The 20,093-nt window shown below is 36.7% G+C and overlaps 1 protein-coding gene across 3 annotated transcripts in view; it reads right to left on the minus strand.

Moving 5' to 3' along the window:
* Positions 1-20,093, minus strand: part of GKAP1 (G kinase anchoring protein 1) — a 91,148-nt gene that overhangs the window by 63,487 nt on the left and 7,568 nt on the right. For all 3 annotated transcript variants that reach the window (XM_052644980.1, XM_052644981.1, XM_052644979.1), the window contains exons 3-5: positions 14,081-14,332; positions 11,095-11,238; positions 514-591 (exon numbers count right to left, since the gene is read on the minus strand). In XM_052644980.1, coding sequence (XP_052500940.1) covers positions 514-591; positions 11,095-11,238; positions 14,081-14,290 — 432 coding nt within the window. In that variant the 5' untranslated portion in view covers positions 14,291-14,332. The remainder of the gene's footprint in view (positions 1-513; positions 592-11,094; positions 11,239-14,080; positions 14,333-20,093) is intronic.

A 20,093-nucleotide genomic window follows, 5' to 3' on the forward strand; every position in this document is an offset into this window, starting at 1 on the left:
AATGCTACTTTTCGCTTAAATATCCCTACAGTTACAAGCTATATAATGCATTTCAACACATAGCCCAATATTAAAGCTTAGTGATAAATGCTAAATTCACAAGGTCAAATTATCAGAAACGTCCTCTCATTTACTTTAACTACAGTATATCTTCAGTAGAGGGTCTTTTAATGGATGCCCCTGTATACAGAGTTACTCAAATTTTTAAATCTTAACTATTTTCTATGTTCATTTAAAATAAGTTAAAATAAATCATCTGCTATTCATTTCCTCTCTCCCTTTCATTGTGGGTGGATAAATTTCTTAACTAAACATTCCAAATCACCAGACACCACATGTTTGTGGTATATCTCAAAACTTGAGGAGAATCTCATAAAAACTTTATGTTAATACTTTGATACAAGGATGGATTTTTACAACAGACTTTAAAGGAGAACTTTTATACAAAATTCAGGAAGGCTGGTTCAAACTTTTGACGACTTAAAATATCTAAATCAATAAATGTGTAAATACCTTTTTGTGTTCTTCATATTCTAATTTACTCAGCAACAATGCCTTCTCAAGATCTGCTTCAAACATTTCAGATGTCAGCTAAAAGTAAAAAGTTTCACGATAAACAGATATAGCATTATACAACACCAGTGAAATAACCATGATAATATATACAGAATAAGAAAACAAATACTTTAAAAAACAGTTGGGTTCTCCAAAGTTATCTATCCATACCAAAGTAGAGAACGCCATAAAAAACAGCTGGGTTCTCCAAAGTTATCTATCCATAACAAAGTAGAGAACTCCATGTTTTATAGATGATACCAAAGCAAAAACTTACAATTTTGATATTTTTACTTCCTCACTGCCAATTATCTGTTGTGTAACACAATCTTTTTACTCTAATAAAAAAAAAAAATCCTACAAAGAAATTGACACTATAACAGATGTCAAAGATAGTATCTAGTTCTGGAGACAGAAAATATAATGTTACTAAAAACAAATAAGAATACTAAACACTCCATAAGCATTATAAAACATACCATATCCTTAAGATAGACTAATTTGCAGGTACAGAACCTTTAAATAAGGTGACCAATTGTTTTGGCATATGCCTGATGTTACAGAAAATTTACAGTGCATCTTTTTACTGTTTTCTTTTTATTCCTTTTGTATGACTGGTCTACCTTTAAAGTCATCTAATACTACTATAGTAAAATGATTCTTTGTGATCTGTATCTTTTGGTTCCTCTCTCTCATCACTCAGTCTCACCTTAACCTCTGACAATCCAGCTCCTGCCACCTCCAATCAAATTAGTCTTTAAGACTTACTTTTCCTAACTGCCCAACAGAACTGGTACCGTAGCTCAATGAGACTTTGGGTTGTCTACCTTTGGAAGTAAGGTATGCAGCTCAATATAGGATAGCTGCAATACGACAACAGTAAACTATCCTGGATTTGTTTACATGTATGTGTCAACTTATTCATACCATATAATAAAAACATAACTTCAGTGGGCATTGCTTTTAATCTTGTCCACAATACCTTCCTTCATTCCTTTGAATAACACTTCAATCCAGTGTCCTAGGATTCTGGCAAGACAGTCACCACCTGATTCTTTATACCACTCGCTAGCATACCCACAAACACCCCAGCTGCCACTGCAACCACCAACAGGATGGGAGCAAAGGACCAAGCTATTTTTTATTCTCTTGCAAATTAAATTTTGAGAACAAACACAAAGTAAGCAGGGTTCAATCAGCGGATTATAGCCTCTAAAAGTGAGTATACTAGCTCTCCTAGTTCATGCCTAAGAGCACCCCAGAATTTCTTAGTTTTCCTCTTTCCCAAGGTCTCATTGTTTAGTTTTTAATTCACATGTTAATTAGTATCACTTACCAAATTATTTTTTGCCAAAGTTACTCAGAATTGTTTCTGCTGCTTAACAATTTTAAAAAACTGAACTAAAACAGAAATCAGTTTCTAAAAGGAGTAATCTGTTTCAAAGGGATACCTTGAAAATTAGAAAAATGTTAACACTGGACATCAGGATCTGATAAATCATTTATTTCTAATCAATGTTATCCCTTTAAAAGTATCTCATCCAACCCTATACTAAGACAACAAAAAGAGAGGGAAAACTAGGTTTATCACAAAAAACTGATCTAACGCAGAGAAAAATACAATTAGAATTAAAATCGTAAATAAGGGCATACAGAAATTCTTGTTAATTCCCAAGTGAATTGTACATACTTTTCTTAGGAATAACTGAAAGAACTGAAGAATTACTTCAATCCAAATGAATAGTGATCAGGAAAAAGTAATCTTTCTTAAAGGTTAACTTTTTATACTTTATTATATAAATGTGTATTTAAAGAATATACAGTTTAAAGGTAAAAAGAAATTGGATTCATATTGTTGTTATAGTTGTCCAGTCACTAAGCCATGTCCAACTCATTGTGACTCCATGAATTGCAGGATGCCAGGCTTCCCTGTTCTTCACCATTTCCCAGAGTTTGTTCAAACTCGTATTCATTGAGTCGGTGATGCCATCCAACTATTTCATTCTGTTGCCCTCTTCTCCTGCCTTCAGTCTTTCCCAGCATCAGGGTCTTTTCCAATGCAGTTGGCTCTTCACATCAGTGGCCAAATTACTGGAGTTTCATCAGCTTCAGTATCAGTCCTTCAGTGAATATTCAAGGTTGATTGCCTTTAGGATTGACCGGTTTGATCTCTGTGCTGTCCAAGGGATTCTCAAAAGCATCTTCTACAGCACTACAGTTCGAAAGCATCAAATCTTAGGCACTCAGCCTTCTTTGTGATCCAACTCTCACACCCTTACGTCACTACTGGAAAAACCATAGCTTTGATTATGCAGACCTTTGTCGGCAAAGTGACGTCTCTGCTTTTTAATGTGCTGTCTAGGTTTGTCATAGCTTTTCTTCCAAGGAGCAAGTATCGTTTCATTTCATGGCTGCAGTCACCGTCGGCAGTGATTTTGGACCTCAAGAAAATAAAACCTGTCACTGTTTCCATTTTTCCCCCTTCTATTTGTCATGAAGTGATGGGATTGGATGCTATGATCTTAGTTTTTTGAATGTTGAGTTTTAAGCCAGATTTTTCACTCTCCTCTTTCACCTTCATCAAGAGGCTATTTACTTCCTCTTCACTTTCTGCCATTAGAGCGGTATCATCTGCGTATCTGAAGTTGTTGGTTTTTCTCCTAGCAATCTTACCTCCATGTTAATGACATGGATTCATGTTAGTATCACACACAAAAAGGAAATTTATATCAATCTTTCCACCAAAACACAAAGCAAACACAGTACAAAATATTTCAATATAATTAGAGCATAGAGCATACTTTTTCCATAGAAAAAGTAACAAAACTACTTAAACTTATTCTGAGCAAAGTTGTTTCAATTTACCACCATGCTATTAATCCGTATTAATGACATTTAAAATTTACAGAAAAGGCATTTAAGATTATTTCCAATATGTCACATATTCTGACTAATATTCCAAAAATAAATCCCTGGGCAAGAGAAGAGGTGATGAAGGTGGGAGTGTTGCAAGATGTCATTATTCTTTTTCATATTATCTCATATAACTTAAGTATATAGGTAGCTGATTCTAAGAGCATGATAAAAATGAATGAAATAGAACTTTTAAAAGTAAAAAATATGGCTCTTCCCAACATTTGATTCTAAATATAACAAAGTTTAGAGCTTACATTTACCTTTTAATTATTAACAAAAACTAGTATACAAGGAAATACAATTAGGATAAAATCATTTAAATTTCAGCTTAGCTTTATGAAAACTACAAAACACTTATAAAATGTCACTATATGATCAATCAGTTTATAAGGATTCATAGAGAACCTTCTATATGCTTTGCCTGTAGGCCTTAAAGAAACATAAATTTGGCTTTTGCCCTCAAAGCATTTCTACCCCAGTTGGGAACAGAAAACTTACGCATATGACACACAGAGAACAGAATAAGATATTAAAAGTTCTACAAAAGTTGAGAAAAAAAGGTAAATAAGAACAAAGAAGCATACACAAAAGAAACTATTAAGTTGGTCCTTAAAGGATAGATATCATTTGGATAGGTGGAAAAGGAATGAAAGTATTTTAGGAGGAAAGAGTCATGTGAACAAAAGTATGATATTAAGAACAGACACATCATGGGATACATGATAAAAGATGAATTCTATGAAATACAAGAGGAATGTGAAAAAACACAGGCTTTGAGAGATCACACAGGTGGATGATTTAAATTTTTCTTCTACCCATGCTAATTGTGACATGGGGCAAGTTACATTCTTCTGTGAATTTCAAGTTTGCTGCTGCTGCCGCTAAGTCACTTCAGTAGTGTCTGACTCTGTGCGACCCCATAAATAGCAGCCCACCAGGCTCCCTCATCCCTGGGACTCTCCAGGCAAGAACACTGGAGTGGGTTGCCATTGAAAGTGAAAAGTGAAAAGTGAAAAGTGAAAGGGAAGTTGCTCAGTCGTGTCCGACTCCTAGCGACCCCATGGACTGCAGCCTACCAGGCTCCTCCATCCATGGGATTTTCCAGGCAAGAGTACTGGAGAGGGCTGACATTGCCTTCTCAGGAATCTCAAGTTTATTTATACATAAAAAGAAAACTGAAATACCTACCTTGCAGAGTACTTTTAAAAATTTAAAGCTATAATATATGTAAAGTACCTAGTACAGTGCCTACCTTGCACAAGAGTTGCACACAGTAAATTAGAATTCCTCTTCTCTATGCTGGAGAACAGTAGAAAATAAGATTGCTTAGGTAGGTAAAATTGGGTTCCAGACACTCCCTAAAAACTAGGGATTCAGGACAGATGAAAGAGGAACACTGATAAAAGTGATTTTAAAGAAATAAATTGGCATATTAGGAGAATGAGAACTTAGAATCAACGGGTCTGGCTAAACTACTGCAGTCCCAGCACACGGAAACCTGGACCTGACCACAGGAAACAAAGAACATCATTTCTCAGCAAAGAGTGACCAAGTTTTAGAACAAGGATTGATAACAGGGAGAAAGGAAGCACAAAGCTACAATAGCAGGAAAAAGAAAGAAAACATGATTCCTAATTCCCTAAAGTTGCCTAAATCAGAGAATTAATCATAAGACTGCTATAAATGTAGTTGTCAATGTAATTATCAGTACATGTAGAGGTAGAACTGAGAGCGGAAAAACGTTTGGGCCTGAAAGACAGATACTGATGATTCTTAAAAAGTACCTTATATGTAAGTTTGCAAGTTGAGAGCTGCTCATCATTTTCTTTGTACCCATGGGAAGAGGATGAAAGGAAGAAAAAGAGGAAACGACCCTAAAATGCCTACAGGATTGGAGAAGATACTTACATGTGTCCAAGATGGAGTACTTCAGACTCCCGTCCTCTTGGCTTCCTTCATGCCTCCTATCCCTATCCAGTAGTAAAACATTTTTTTTTAAATTTAAATAAACCTATAGGCTCAAGGGTTTATGATTAGGTAAAGAGTATGAAAAACTGATGAAAAATGAGGACAGTAAATATTTTAGCACTACATTTTTAAAAATTTGCAAATCAAAGTACCATAAATATTTTACCCACTTTAAATCCAAGCAAAACAAATCCCAAATGAAGAGTTAATTTCAAGTTCTCACAGGCATCATGGGAACAGGGTTATTGCAGAACACAGGACATAATTCTGAGAACATTTAACACTTGCAATCAAGTGTTTAGCCACAGTAGCAGTAGTGCCCTCTGCTCCTCTAACTCAATGATTTTCAAAATGTAGAAAGCAGAATTATTTCCCAGAAAACTTCAAATAATCTTATTGAACGTTATGATTTTATTTTTTTAATGTCTATTTATTTTTAATTTTTTTACTTTACAATACTGTATTGGTTTTGCCATACACTGACATGAATCCACCACGAGTGTACATGCGTTTCCAAACATGAACCCCCCTCCCACCTCCCTCCCCATAACATCTCTCTGGGTCATCCCCGTGCACCAGACCCAAGCATCCTGTATCCTGCATCGGACATAGACTGGCGATTCATTTCTTACATGATAGTATACATGTTTCAATGCCATTCTCCCATATCATCCCACCCTCTCCCTCTCCCTCTGAGTCCAAAAGTCCGCTCTACACATCTGTCTTGTTTGCTGTCTTGCATACAGGGTGATCATTGCCATCTTTCTAAATTTCATATATATGTGTTAGTATACTGTATTGGTATTTTTCTTTCTGGCTTACTTCACTCTGTATAATCGGCTCCAGTTTCATCCATCTCATTAGAACTGATTCAAATGTATTCTTTTTAATGGCTGAGTAATACTCCATTGTGTATACGTACCACAGCTTTCCTAGCCATTCATCTGCTGATGGACATCTAGGTTGTTTCCATAACCTGGCTATTATAAACAGTGCTGCGATGAACATTGGGGTACATGTGTCTCTTTCAATTCTGGTTTCCTCGGTGTGTATGCCCAGCAGTGGGATTGCTGGGTCATAAGGCAGTTCTATTTGCAATTTTTTAAAGAATCTCCACACTGTTCTCCATAGTGGCTGTACTAGTTTGCATTCCCACCAACAGTGTAGGAGGGTTCCCTTTTCTCCACACCCTCTCCAGCATTTATTGCTTGCAGACTTTTGGATGGCAGACATTCTGACTGGTGTGAAGTGGTACCTCACTGTGGTTTTGATTTGCATTTCTCTAATAATGAGTGATGTTGACCATCTTTTCATGTGTTTGTTACCCATCCATATGTCTTCTTTGGAGAAATGTCTATTTAGTTCTTTGGCCCATTTTTTGATTGGGTCATTTATTTTTCTGGAATTGAGCTGCATAAGTTGCTTGTATATTTTTGAGATTAGTTGTTTGTCAGTCGCTTCATTTGCTATTATTTTCTCCCATTCAGAAGGCTGTCTTTTCACCTTGCTTATATTTTCCTTTGTTGTGCAGAAGCTTTTAATTTTAATTAGATTCCATTTGTTTATTTTTGCTTTTATTTCCAGAATTCTGGGGGGTGGATCATAGAGGATCCTGCTGTGATTTAATGTTGGAGAGTTTTGCCTATGTTTTGCCTATGTTCTCCTCTAGGAGTTTTATAGTTTCTGGTCTTACATTTAGATCTTTAATCCATTTTGAGTTTATTTTTGTGTGTGGTGTTAGAAAGTGTTCTAGTTTCATTCTTTTACAAGTGGTTGACCAGTTTTCCCAGCACCACTTGTTAAAGAGATTGTCTTTACTCCATTGTATATTCTTGCCTCCTCTGTCAAAGATAAGGAATGTTATAATTTTAAAAGTTGTCAATATTCTGCAAAAACTATGTGTTCATACTAATGATCATGTTCCATTCAAGTCAGCTAACACACCTTCATATCTTCTGAGTGCTGTTTACATTTACTAAGTTGAGTGCTTTAATTATATATCAAAGTAATAAAAATAGTTCACTGATTCATGGAAGGATTAAAACTAGCAATGAAAGTAGTAAATAATACAACTTATAAAAACAGCATTAATTTAAAAAATGAACAGGACTCTAATACAGTGTATACAGAATATAAATCTGTATGTGTCAGGACAAAAGTGGTATCATATAAGCAGCTAAAAAGAAAAATAATAGAAAATTAAAATACCAAAATTAAGAGCCTCTTGATGAAGGTGAAAGAGAAGAGTGAAAAAGCTGGCTTTAAACTTAACGTTCAAAAAGCTAAGACCATGGCATCCATTCCCATCACTTCAAGGCAAACAGATAGATAAAACATAGAAACAGTGACAGATTTTATTTTCTTGAGCGCCAAAATCACTGCAGATGGTGACTGCAGCCACGAAATGAAAAGACATTTGCTCCTTGGAAGAAATGCTATGACAAACCTAGACAGCATATTAAAAAGGAGAGACATCACTTTGCCGACAAAGGTCCATATAGTCAAAGCTATGGTTTTTCTAGTAGTCATATATGGATGTGAGAATTGGATCATAAAGAAGGCTGAGCATCAAAGAATTGATGCTTTTGAACTGTGCTGCTGGAGAAGACTCTTGAGAGTCCCTTGGTCAGCTCAGAGATCAAACCAGTCAATCCTAAAGGAAATCAACCCTGAATATTCACTGGAAGGACAGATGCTGAAGCTGAAGCTCCAACACTTTGGCCACTGATGTGAAAGGCCAACTCACTGGAAAAGGCCCTGATGCTGAGGAAGACTGACAGCAGAAAGAGAAGAGGGCAACAGAGGATGAGATGGTTGGATGAACATGAGTTTGTGCAAACTCCGGGCGATAGTGAAGGACAGGGAAGCCTGGCATATTGAAGTCCATGGGGTTGCAAAGAGTCAGACACAACTTAGTGACTGAATGACAACAAAGACCAAATACTTGACATTTCAATTTACTGAACCATCAGTCTATCTGTTCCTAGTTTTCTGCTATGAAATATGGTCAGACCAGTGACCTAAAGATATAGCTTTTATTTCACTTTCAAAGTGCAGTGACCTGTATGAGTTTTTCCAAAACAAGTACCAAGTAATGCTTTGGAGAACAAAAGTGAGGAATTTTGTTGCTAAAGAAAAAGTAAAAAAAAAAACAAAACACACAAAGAGCACTCTTTATAGTGAAATCGGGTGCAAGTCAAACTATCACCAAGAGACTTTTACCAGCCACAAGGTTAATGAGAAATATCACTCTCACAAACGAAAAAGAGAACAAGCTATTGGCAAACGCCTTTATCAGGTGGACTAGAGGATACAATGTGAGAAAACAATTAGCTATGCACATGCTAGCAGACATTTCACTTCAGAGTTGGACAAAACCAGTGATACGTGGGGTCTGAATCAATACAACAGGAGAAAGAAATACACAGAATCTGATCTATTTTTCATTCAACATCCATTAGAAGAGATTTTTCTATTATTTTTGAGCCATGATGTAAAATTTTAAAAAGGTAACACTGGAATCAGTACTGTGTATGCTAAGTCACTTCAGTTGTGTCAGACTGTGGGGCTCTATGGACTGTAGTCCACATAACGTTAACTGCCACCTTGACTTTTGTAAAATGTTCTAGCTCCTTGGTTTTTATTAAAACGAAAAATAAGTGCTGTCTAAAATAAATTTCTGTTCCCTGTAACAAATTTTTTTCAAACTACACTTTCACTTTGGACATTAAATACAATGTTCTCCTTTTATGTGGCAGAAACTTTTCTTCCGTTGACATGAGATTAACTAAGATCCAGTGCTTGCTCCTAAGGAGATGTAATGGATGCTTCTTTACTGTCTATCTTGTTGCTGTTTAATGCAGCTCTCAGATTTTATGCTGAGGCTTAGTTGATGTAAATTTATGTTATCACTTTGACGATTTAGGAGTAGGAAACTTTTTCTTGGTATTACTCTTCTGTATTTAAAATAAATAGTCATATAACAAACAAGATTTCTATATCCAGCTTTTCAATCGGCTCAGTTTAAATATCATTCTTTTGGCAGCGGATATCCAGTTTCCCCAAAACCACTTGTTGTAAAGACATACATGGAGTTTCTCACAGTGCGGTTGCCCTGTGTGAAGAATACCCACCACAACTGCACGCCTTCTGTCTACTACAGTCAGTCTGGTCCCTATTTTTAAAACCTATTATTCCACACAGTAAAATAGATTCCAAGTGGTATACTGTCTATCAGTTCCAGAGCCTGCCTTATCTCTTTACTTATCAGTGTAATTATCCCAAGAACTACGCTACTTCCCAGGACTTTCATTATTTTCCTACAAGTCAGACTTCCAAATAAGGTACCAGGTTTTCCTAAGTGACCCATCAATGGTATATCTAGTAGAAATTCCTCCAAGTTCCTCAGCCTTGGATGACATTTTTAGATAGGGTTAGGGCCAAGTTAACTATTTCTTTCTCCTAATTACCTGGTCATTTTGGCGGTAATCAATGGGGGCAGGAAAAAAGGCAATAAATATCTGTTCTTAAGTTCCCATATTACATGGAATTTATTTTGATGCAGAATTGAGCAGTTTTCCTTTATTAACTTCCCAGTGCCCCTTGGGCCACTGGGCGAAATTCTCTATGGTGAAGACAGTGGCAAATTCTATTACTATCTAAGCAAGTGTATCATTAATAATACTTGTAAACCAGAATAAAATGTCATAATGAATGCTGCAAAAGGAAAAAAAGAATCAAATAATCTCCCTAAAATAAAGACGATTTATCCAGTTTACCAGTACCTTGAAATATCATTTTTGCACAGCTCCAGTGTAATAACAAATGCTTGTAATGATGAGTCTGAGGCACTACAAATTTCTATAGAAAATGTTATAATTAACATTGCTTATGTTAAGAGCATGGTTTAGTATAGTTTAATTCTTTTAAAACTGAAATTCAAGCACCATAGGTATAGCCACTCCATTAAGCCAAACATCTGCTAAAATAATATTTATTTCCAACAGATCAAATGACAGTTTAACAGATAAGAAAATAACTGTTCATTTTTCATACATACAGCATCTCCTAGAGTACATTCCAAATTTAGTATGTCATTTTCCTGAATACCATAAACACAAAAAGAAGCTGATTGGTTTTATTAAATTATCTCTTTAATTTGCTTATTAATGACATTTATTTAATAGAGGCATAAAAGAAGAAAACACTGCATAAATAGGTTTAAAAAAAGAAATGTCACAAACTATTTTACAACAAGACTGAAAAGGAAAAGTTTCCCCTCAAAGTCTTTCTTCTTTAAACAAAACTGTCACTGAGTATTTCTAGTTAGTATTGGTCTTACAAATATGATTTTCTTTAAATGATTTAATCCTGTTTTTCTATCTTCCCTGTCTCTACCTCATTTGTAAAAAGGCAGATGAAGTAAAAACTCAGAAAATAACTGTTTGAAACTAACAAAAATAATAAATATGTCTATCTGCTTTCCTAGTTAAGTAAAAACCAGAACCTCTTATTAAAAGTAGCATACACATGTGAGTTGATCCAATATAAAATGCTCCTCAGAACAGTAGAGTCATGGTTGGATGCACTGCTACCTAAAAAATGCAAAAATTCACTGAAAACTAAAGCAAAACAACTTAATTTACTTAGCTGTACCTGCTCATCTCTTTGTCTCCACTCTTGCCAATTTTCTTCTCGTGAATCCTTCTGTACTGGGTTTGGTAATGAAAGCTCATGTTGAGCATTACAAATGGCATGGGAGGATTTCTGTGGAATTTTCTTAAAAGCAAGATTCCTGAGCTATGGAAAAAAAAACAAAAAAAAAATATTAAATTCAGTTTACCAATACTGGGATACTAATGATTTTTTTGGAAGTTAAGAAATCAATATTTTTACACTTCTAAATACTCATTATGCTAACTCACAAAGTCACTATGTGAACTTTTGTAATCTTTGTAGAATTTCACCAGCATTTGTGAAAATTTTGCTGGATTTCTAGATGAAATGATTAGTAAGTAAAAATGGATTATACTCTTATACCACCATTGGAACCAATTTAATGATCCTGGTTTACTGAAGGGTTTATAGGAATAGAGAACAGGGTAACAAGTGTGCTCTTAAAATACAAAACAATAAAGTTCAGTAAGATTAAACTTTAATGGCTTATAAATTAACAGTTTAAACAGTGAAAGAAGATAGCTTGAGGAACTCTAGCAACTACTTTGCTAGTCCTGAAAAATATAGAGCCTACAACTAGCAATATATGGTTAGGAAAATACTTTAATTGGTTACAACAGTCCAGTGGGGAAAGAGGACAAATCAAAAAGGTCTGTCTTAGGTGATACAGATTGCTCTACATTATTAAGTTTGAGGAACTTTAAAAATATGATGACAAGAGACAGAGCAGTTCAAACATTCATGCCCCATGATTATCTCATTACAGATGTCTGCTGTTTACATTTAATGTAGAATAATGAGCTTCCAATGCAGCAGACATTAGCGTCTACCCTAACAATGTTTGCAAGGTAAAAAGTTCCAGTGAGAACAGATGCTCATTTTGTTCCACTTATATTGTAAAGACTGTAGCAGTTTCCTCTGTATCTCTAAAAGGGGGGGAAAAAAAAAACTTGTGATCTAATAGCTTTAAAGATTTTTCCAATAAAAGCAATGGATAAGTTTTTCAAAAAATACAGGGCCTAGCCCACAAAGTAACATAATGAATTAAAACTGTACTGGCCAAGCCACTCCCAACAGTAAGAATCATCTGAGACACAGAGGTTGAAACAGGGAGAAAAGTACTGAGAGGCTATTATGGATTAAATTGTATTCCCTCAAAAAATATGTTGTAGGCCTAACTCTTGCTGTCTATGAATATGACCTCATTTAGAAAAAGGATCTTTGCAAATATAATCCCGTTAAGGTTAAACTGAATTAAGGCTGGGCCCTAGTGAATGAAAGGTACAGACAAAGACATATGAGGCCAAGGAACACTGAGGACTGACAGCTACTGTAAGAAGCTAGGAAGAGGAGAGAGGAAAGGAAGGATTCTACTCAGAAAGAGCCTGGTCCTGTTAACACCATGGTTGGAACTTCCAGCCTCTAGAACTGTTAAGAGAATATATTTCTGTTGTTTTAAGTCACCCAGCTTGTGGCATTTTGTTACAGAAGTCCTAAGAAATCAATAAAGAGGCTTTAAATTAAGGATCAACAATTTGACTGATAATCAACAGACTAATCTGCAGGACGGAGTGATGAGACACAAATACTGCTTTAAGCAGGTGGTTTCTGCTGTGGGAAAGCCAGAGTAGAGATGCTGCTAGAGATGAAGCCATGGCAGGTTCAGTGCTGATTTATTACAGAAAATAGACTGACAGAACTATAGCTACGCAAGTGGGAAGGGAGGATCCTCAGGCTCATGCTCAGTAATGCAATGTAAACCCCACTATTACCTTATTTTCTGTTCCCCCAAATCATCTTTAATTCCAAAAAGAAAATGGTAGGCAATCAAAAGTTCTGTAAGACTGGACTTCTGAAAGGTTATATAGTGAGAAAAATGTCTTTTAAAAAAGTGACCCTGTGTGGCAAAATTTTAAAGAGGTACTCAGAAAGCAATGGTGATGGAAATTAACAAATTGAAAAGGCTTTTTCGCAGTCTTGGTATATTATAAAATGAATATAGAGAGGGAAAAAAACAGTTTTACTACTTCTCTTATTCAGTGATAGAGAAAGGTCCTTACATACCTTCGGCTCTATTAAAAGATAAACACAGGCTAGAGTTGTTTTTCAGTATTACTTTTAAAAATAAATGGGCACATTACATGTTGGTCATATAACTCATGCTAGGAGTATTTAGGGGAGAAGGATCTGCCATGTACTTACTACTCTTAAGAAACAGATGACAAAAAAAAAAAAGAAACAGATGAGAAACGCATAAAAATGTATGCATTTCAAGGCTAGTCATAGGATTATTATCTATAATAATAAAAAAAACGGGAAACCTAAATGTTTATCACAATAGTCTGATTAAGTAAACTATGACAAAGCCACATACTTTTAAATAATGTGGACTCATTTAAAATAATGTTGATTTTTATTTACTCACATGGAAAACTGTTCATGCTAATTTTTAAAAAGCCAGTTATAAAAGTCTATTATATAATTAATTTTCATTTAAGTTAAATATGAACGTAGATATGTGTGTACATGTCTATATATTCAAAAAACATATATATGTGTACAGAAAACACATACCAAAATATCAATTTGTTATATCTCTAGTTATAGTCCCTAGAAAGTATATATTTTTATTTTATATTCACAATTGATGTTTTTTTATATATTTTTTATTTTATATTCACAAATGATCTTTGTTTCATTTAAAGACTTCCTGTGTTTTTCAGGAACTTTTTGGAATGAGCACATAAGCTTCCATAGACAAGGAAAAAAAAGGCGTTCAATATGTTCATTACATTAGACTTCAAATACACACAAATTCATATATTTATATATATATATTATAGTAATAATTACCAAGTACCTATGGACCAGGAACTGTGGATACATGGATTAACAAGATAGTAACTGTCCTCTTCATGCTTAGAATCTACTGGGAAAGCAGACATGAAATAATTATAATTGCTACCTCATTTGCTTCACTCTGCTGCTGTTCCTTCTTTTTTCTTCTTTTCTCTCTTTTTTTCTCATTTGTAGTTGATTTATTTGTTTGAGACTTTCCAGTATTTCGACCTTTGCCTTTTCCAGGCTCAGAATCAGAACCACTGCCACTATCCACTTGCAACAAGGCAAAACGAGAGGCAGTAGTGGGGACAGAACTAAGTACTGCTGAGGCCATTGTAAAGATTTTCTTTCAAAATACTTCTGTCAAGAATAATTCCTGTGGGAAGGGAGAAAGGAGGCAGATGAGTAAACACAGTAAAATCTGTTTTAGATTTCAGAACAAACAGAAATACACACACACTTCTCCTGACACTAGATTTAGTAACATTTGGATTCATACCCACAGTCCTACTGGCAATAACATACTTTTTAAACTTAACAACATAAAATTGTATAATATAAAACAAAAAATTATATACTGAGATTTCACAATTATTACAAGGCTACCACCTTCATATTCATTTTCCATACAGTTCCCCAAAATTAGTGACTTACCTCTTTCTTTTAAATACACCACCATATATCTATGAAGCACATCCTAAGTCTGCCATAATACGTACATATATTTATGGAGAACATCCTAAATCAATACAGTTTATTAATACAATGAAAAAGTATGTATATCATTTTTCACTGCACTAGAGATCACTGGTCCTGCTGCTGCTGCTAAGTCGCTTCAATCGTGTCCGACTCTGTGCGACCCCACAGACGGCAGCCCACCAGGCTCCCCTGTCCCTGAGAATCTCCAGGCAAGGACACTGGAGTGGGTTGCCATTTCCTTCTCCAATGCATGAAAGTGAAAAGTGAAAGTGAAGTCGCTCAGTTGTGTCCGACCCTTAGCGACCCCATGGACAGCAGCCCACCAGATTCCTCCAGCCACAGGATTCTCCAGGCAAGAGTACTGGAGTGAGGTGCCATTTCCTTCTCCCACCACTGGTCCTACTACATGCTTATCCTCAACTTTGAACACAGGGAAAAAGGAGTAGGAAAGGAAGAACATTCTTATCATATACAAATTCTGCCTTAAGTTTGATTCTAGAGTGACAGCAAAATAGAGAACTTACCCTGGAGAAAGGAAATGGCAACCCACTCCAGTATCTTGCCTGGGAAATCCCATGGACCGAGGAGCCTGGCAGGCTACAGTCCACGGGTTGCAAGAGTCAGTCAGACACTACTTAGCAATTAAACCAACGGCACCACGACACATGCAAAGCCTGAAAATATTCATAACCAACAGAACCACACATGAAGAATTACTGAAGGAGGTTCTCTAAGTTACAGCAAAAATCATCCGACAGAAATGTGGCTCTTCACAATAGACAGAATAATACTGGAAATAGTCACTACACTGGTTAAGTTCATAAAAGTTTCTTCTATGTAAATGTCCCTAAAGCATGACTATCATAACAAAAATTATTATATATATATAAATTATATATGTAAAATTAAAACTATGTAATATATAAATATATAAATTGTATATATTAAAACATATTATAACAAAAATAATAGCATATATTGTTTTTATAATTATACATGTAAAAATAAAATGTGTTCTCTCAATAGTTTAAAAAAGAGAACTTAAATTCTCTCAACCAAAGGAAACTGTTCAAAATCACCTTCTACCATTATCTTTTAGTTAACTAATCTCAGTGCACCCTTTCAGTTTTTTTTCTTTGATTGTAGCTAATTCACAATGCTGTGCTAGTTTCAAGCGTACAGGGAAATGATTCAGTTATTTACATACATGTATATATTTTTACTAAATTATTTAAATATATATATATATATTATTTATGGAGCTTCCTGGTGGCTCAGTGCTAAAGAATCCACCTGCCAATGCAGGAGATGCTGGTCCAATCCCCATGTCAGGAAGATCCCCTGGAGAAGGAAATGGCAACCCACTCCAGTTTTCTTGCCTGGGAAATATTGTAAACAGTGCCCAATGTTCACAGCAGCACTATTAACAATAGCCAAGACATGGAAACAACCTAAACGTCCATCAACAGATGAATGGATAAAGAAGATGTATGTGTGTGCATGGTGGTGAAGGTGAAGTCACTCAGTTGTGTCCAACTCTTTGCAACCCATTGACTGTAGCCCACCAAGCTCCTCTGTCCATAGGATTCTCCAGGCAAGAATACTGAAGTGGGTTGCCATTTCCTCCTCCAGAGGATCTTCCTGACCCAGGGATCGAACCCAGGTCTCCCACATTCCAGGCAGACGCTTTAACTTCTGCACCCTAATCCAAGTCATCTGTTTGTGATATACAAACACAATGGAATGATACTCATCCATAAAAGAGAATGAAATAATGCCATTTGTAACAACATGAACCTACATATGATCCCATTACGTGAAGTAAATATGACAAAGACAAGTATCATATAATATCACCTATATGTGGAAACTAAAAAAATAATACAAATGAATTTCTTTACAAAACAGAAATAGACTCATAGACATAGAAAATGAACTCATACTTACCACAGGTGATAGAAGGGGTGAGGGGAAGTTTAAATTAGTTTGGGATTAACATTATCACACTATGATATATAAAACAGGTAAACAACAAGCACCTACTGTATAGCAGAGGGAACTATATTCAATCTGTAAACAATGCTGCTATGAAAACTGGGTGCCTTCATGGATTACAGCTTTGTCATGGTGTAGTGGCTTGCATAACTCAATGAAGCTATGAGCCATGCTGTGCAGGGCTACCCAAGATGGAAGGGTCATAGTGAAAAGTTCTGACAAAATGTGGTCCACTGGAAGAGGATATGGCAAATCATTACTGACTCAAGAAGCCCATGAACAGTATGAAAAGGCAAAAATATATGATACCAGAAGATGAGCCCCCCAGGCCAGAAGGTGCCCAAGTACACTACTGGGGAAGAGTGGAGGGCAATTACTAACAGCTCCAGAAAGAATGAAGCAGCTGGGTCAAAGTGGAAACAATGCTCAGGTGTGGATGTATCTGGTGATGAAAGTAAAGTCTGACATTATAAAGAACAACACTGCATAGGAACCTGGAATGTTAGGTCCATGAATCAAGGTAAATTGGACATGGTCAAGCAGGAGATGGCAAAAGTGAACATCGACATCTTAGGAAATCAGTGAACTAAAATGGATGGGAATGGGCAAATGAAATTCAGATAACCACTACATCCACTACTGTGGGCAAGAATCCCTTCAGTTCAGTTCAGTCACTCAGTCGTGTCCGACTCTTTGCGACCCCATGAACTGCAGCATGCCAGGCCTCCCTGTCCATCACCATCTCCCGGAGTTCATTCAAACTCACATCCATTGAGTCGGTAATGCCAACTAGCCATCTCATCCTCTGTTGTCCCCTTCTCCTCCTGCCCTCAATCCCTCCCAGCATCAGAGTCTTTTCCAATGAGTCAACTTTTTGCATGAGATGGCCAAAGTACTGGAGTTTCAGCTTTAGCATCATTCCTTCCAAAGAACACCCAGGACTGATCTCCTTGCAGTCCAAGGGACTCTCCAGAGTCTTCTCCAACACCACAGTTCAAAAGCATCAATTCTTCGGAGCTCAGCTTTCTTCACAGTCCAACTCTCACATCCATACATGACCCCTAGAAAAACCATAGCCTTGACTAGACAGACCTTTGTTGGCAAAGTAATGTCTCTGCTTTTGAATATGCTATCTAGGTTGGTCATAACTTTCCTTCCAAGGAGGAAGCATCTTTTAATTTCATGGCTGCAGTCACCATCTGCAGTGATTTTGGAGCCCAGAAAAATAAAGTCTGACACTGTTTCCACTGTTTCTCCATCTATTTGCCATGAAGTGATGGGACCAGATGCCATGATCTTTGTTTTCTGAATGTTGAGCTTTAAGCCAACTTTTTCACTCTCCTCTTTCACTTTCATCAAGAGGCTTTTTAGTTCCTCTTCACTTTCTGCCATAAGGGTGGTGTCATCTGCACAACTGAGATTATTGATATTTCTCTCAACAATCTTGATTCCAGCTTGTGCTTCTTCCAGTCCAGCGTTTCTCATTATGTACTCTGCATAGAAGTTAAATAAGCAGGGTGACAATATACAGCCTTGACGTACTCCTTTTCCTATTTGGAACCAGTCTGTTGTTCCATGTCCAGTTCTAATTGTTGCTTCCTGACCTGCATATAGGTTTCTCAAGAGGAAGAGTATCCCTCATCAACAAAAGAATCTGAAATGCGGTATTTGGGTGCAACCTGATAAACAACAGAGTGATCGCAAATCATTTCCAAGGCAAACCACACATATTCACACTATGATATATAAAACAGGTAAACAACAAGCACCTACTGTATAACAGAGGGAACTATATTCAATCTGTAAACAATGTTGCTATGAAAACAGCATGGCTCATAGCTTCACTGAGTTATGCAAGCCAGTATGCCATGATAAAGCTGTAATCCATGAAGCCACCCAGTTTTATACAATGGAGGTGATGAATAGATTTAAGGGACTAGATCTGGTAGAGACAGTGACTGAAGAACAATGGACAGAGGTTCAGTAGGCCGTGACCAAAACCATCCCAAACAAAAAGAAGTGTAAGGCAGGGTGGTGGTCTCAGGAGGCCTTACAAATGACTCAGGAAAGAAGAGAAGCAAAAAGCAAGGGAGGAAGGGGAAGATATCCAAATGAATGCAGAGTTACAGAGAACAGCAAGGAAAGGTAAGAAGGCCTTCCTAAGTGAACAATGCAAAGAAACAGAGGAAAACGATAGAAGGGAAAGACTAGAGATATCAAGAAAATTCCTTCTTTCTCTTCAAGAAAACTGAATATATCAAGGGAACATTTCATGCCAAGATGGCCACAATAAAGGACAGAAATAGTATGGACCTAACAGAAACAGAAGATATTAAAAAGAAGCGGCAAGAATACACAGAAGAACTATACAAAAAAGATCTTCATAAGCCAGATAACCACAACGGTGTGATCACTCACCCAGAGCCAGACATTTTGGAGTGTGAAGTCAAGTGGGCCTTAGAAAGCACCACTACGAACAAAGCTAGTGGAGGTGTTGGAATTCCACCTGAGCTTTTTCAAATCCTAACAGATGATGCTGTGAAAGTGCTGCACTCAATTACGCCAGCAAATTTGGAAAATTCAGCAGTGGACAGGACTGGAAAAGGTCAGTTTTCATTCCAATCCCAAAGAAAGGCAATGCCAAAGAATGTTCAAACTACCGCATAACTGCACTCATTTCACATGCTAGCAAAGTAATGCTCAAAATTCTCCAAGCCAGGCTTTAGCAATACATGAACCATGAACTTCCAGATGTTCAAGCTGGATTTAGAAAAGGCAGAGGAACCAGAGATCAAATTGCCAACATCCGATGGATCATAGAAAATGCAAGAGAATTCCAGGAAAACATCTGCTTTTGCTTCACTGACTACACTAAAGCCTTTAACTGTGTGAAATTAAAAGACACTTACTCCTTGGAAGAAAAGTTATGACCAACCTAGATAGCATATTGAAAAGCAGAGACATTACTTTGCCAACTAAGGTCTGTCTAGTCAAGGCTATGGTTTTTCCCGTGGTCATGTATGGATGTGAGAGTTGCACTGTGAAGAAAGCTGAGTGCCAAAGAATTGATGCTTTTGAACTGTGGTGTTGGAGAAGACTCTTGAGAGTCCCTTGGACAGCAAGGAGATCAAATCAGTCAATCCTAAAGGATGCCACCCCTGAATATTCTTTTGAAGGACTCCTGCTGAACCTGAAACTCTGATACTTTGGCCACCTGATGTGAAGAGCTGACTCACTGGAAAGACCCTGATGCTGGGAAAGACTGAAGGCAAAAGAGGAAGGGGGTAGCAGAGGATGATATGGTTAGATAGCAGCAATGGACATGAGTTAGCATCAATGGACTGACCCAATGGTCATGAGTTTGAGCAAACTCTGCGAGACAGTGGAAGAGAAAGGAGCCTGGATTGCTGCAGTCCATGGGGTTGCAAACAATCAGACATGAC

The sequence above is a fragment of the Budorcas taxicolor genome, chromosome 8 (genome assembly GCF_023091745.1).
Source record: "Budorcas taxicolor isolate Tak-1 chromosome 8, Takin1.1, whole genome shotgun sequence".
Lineage (NCBI taxonomy): Eukaryota > Metazoa > Chordata > Mammalia > Artiodactyla > Bovidae > Budorcas > Budorcas taxicolor.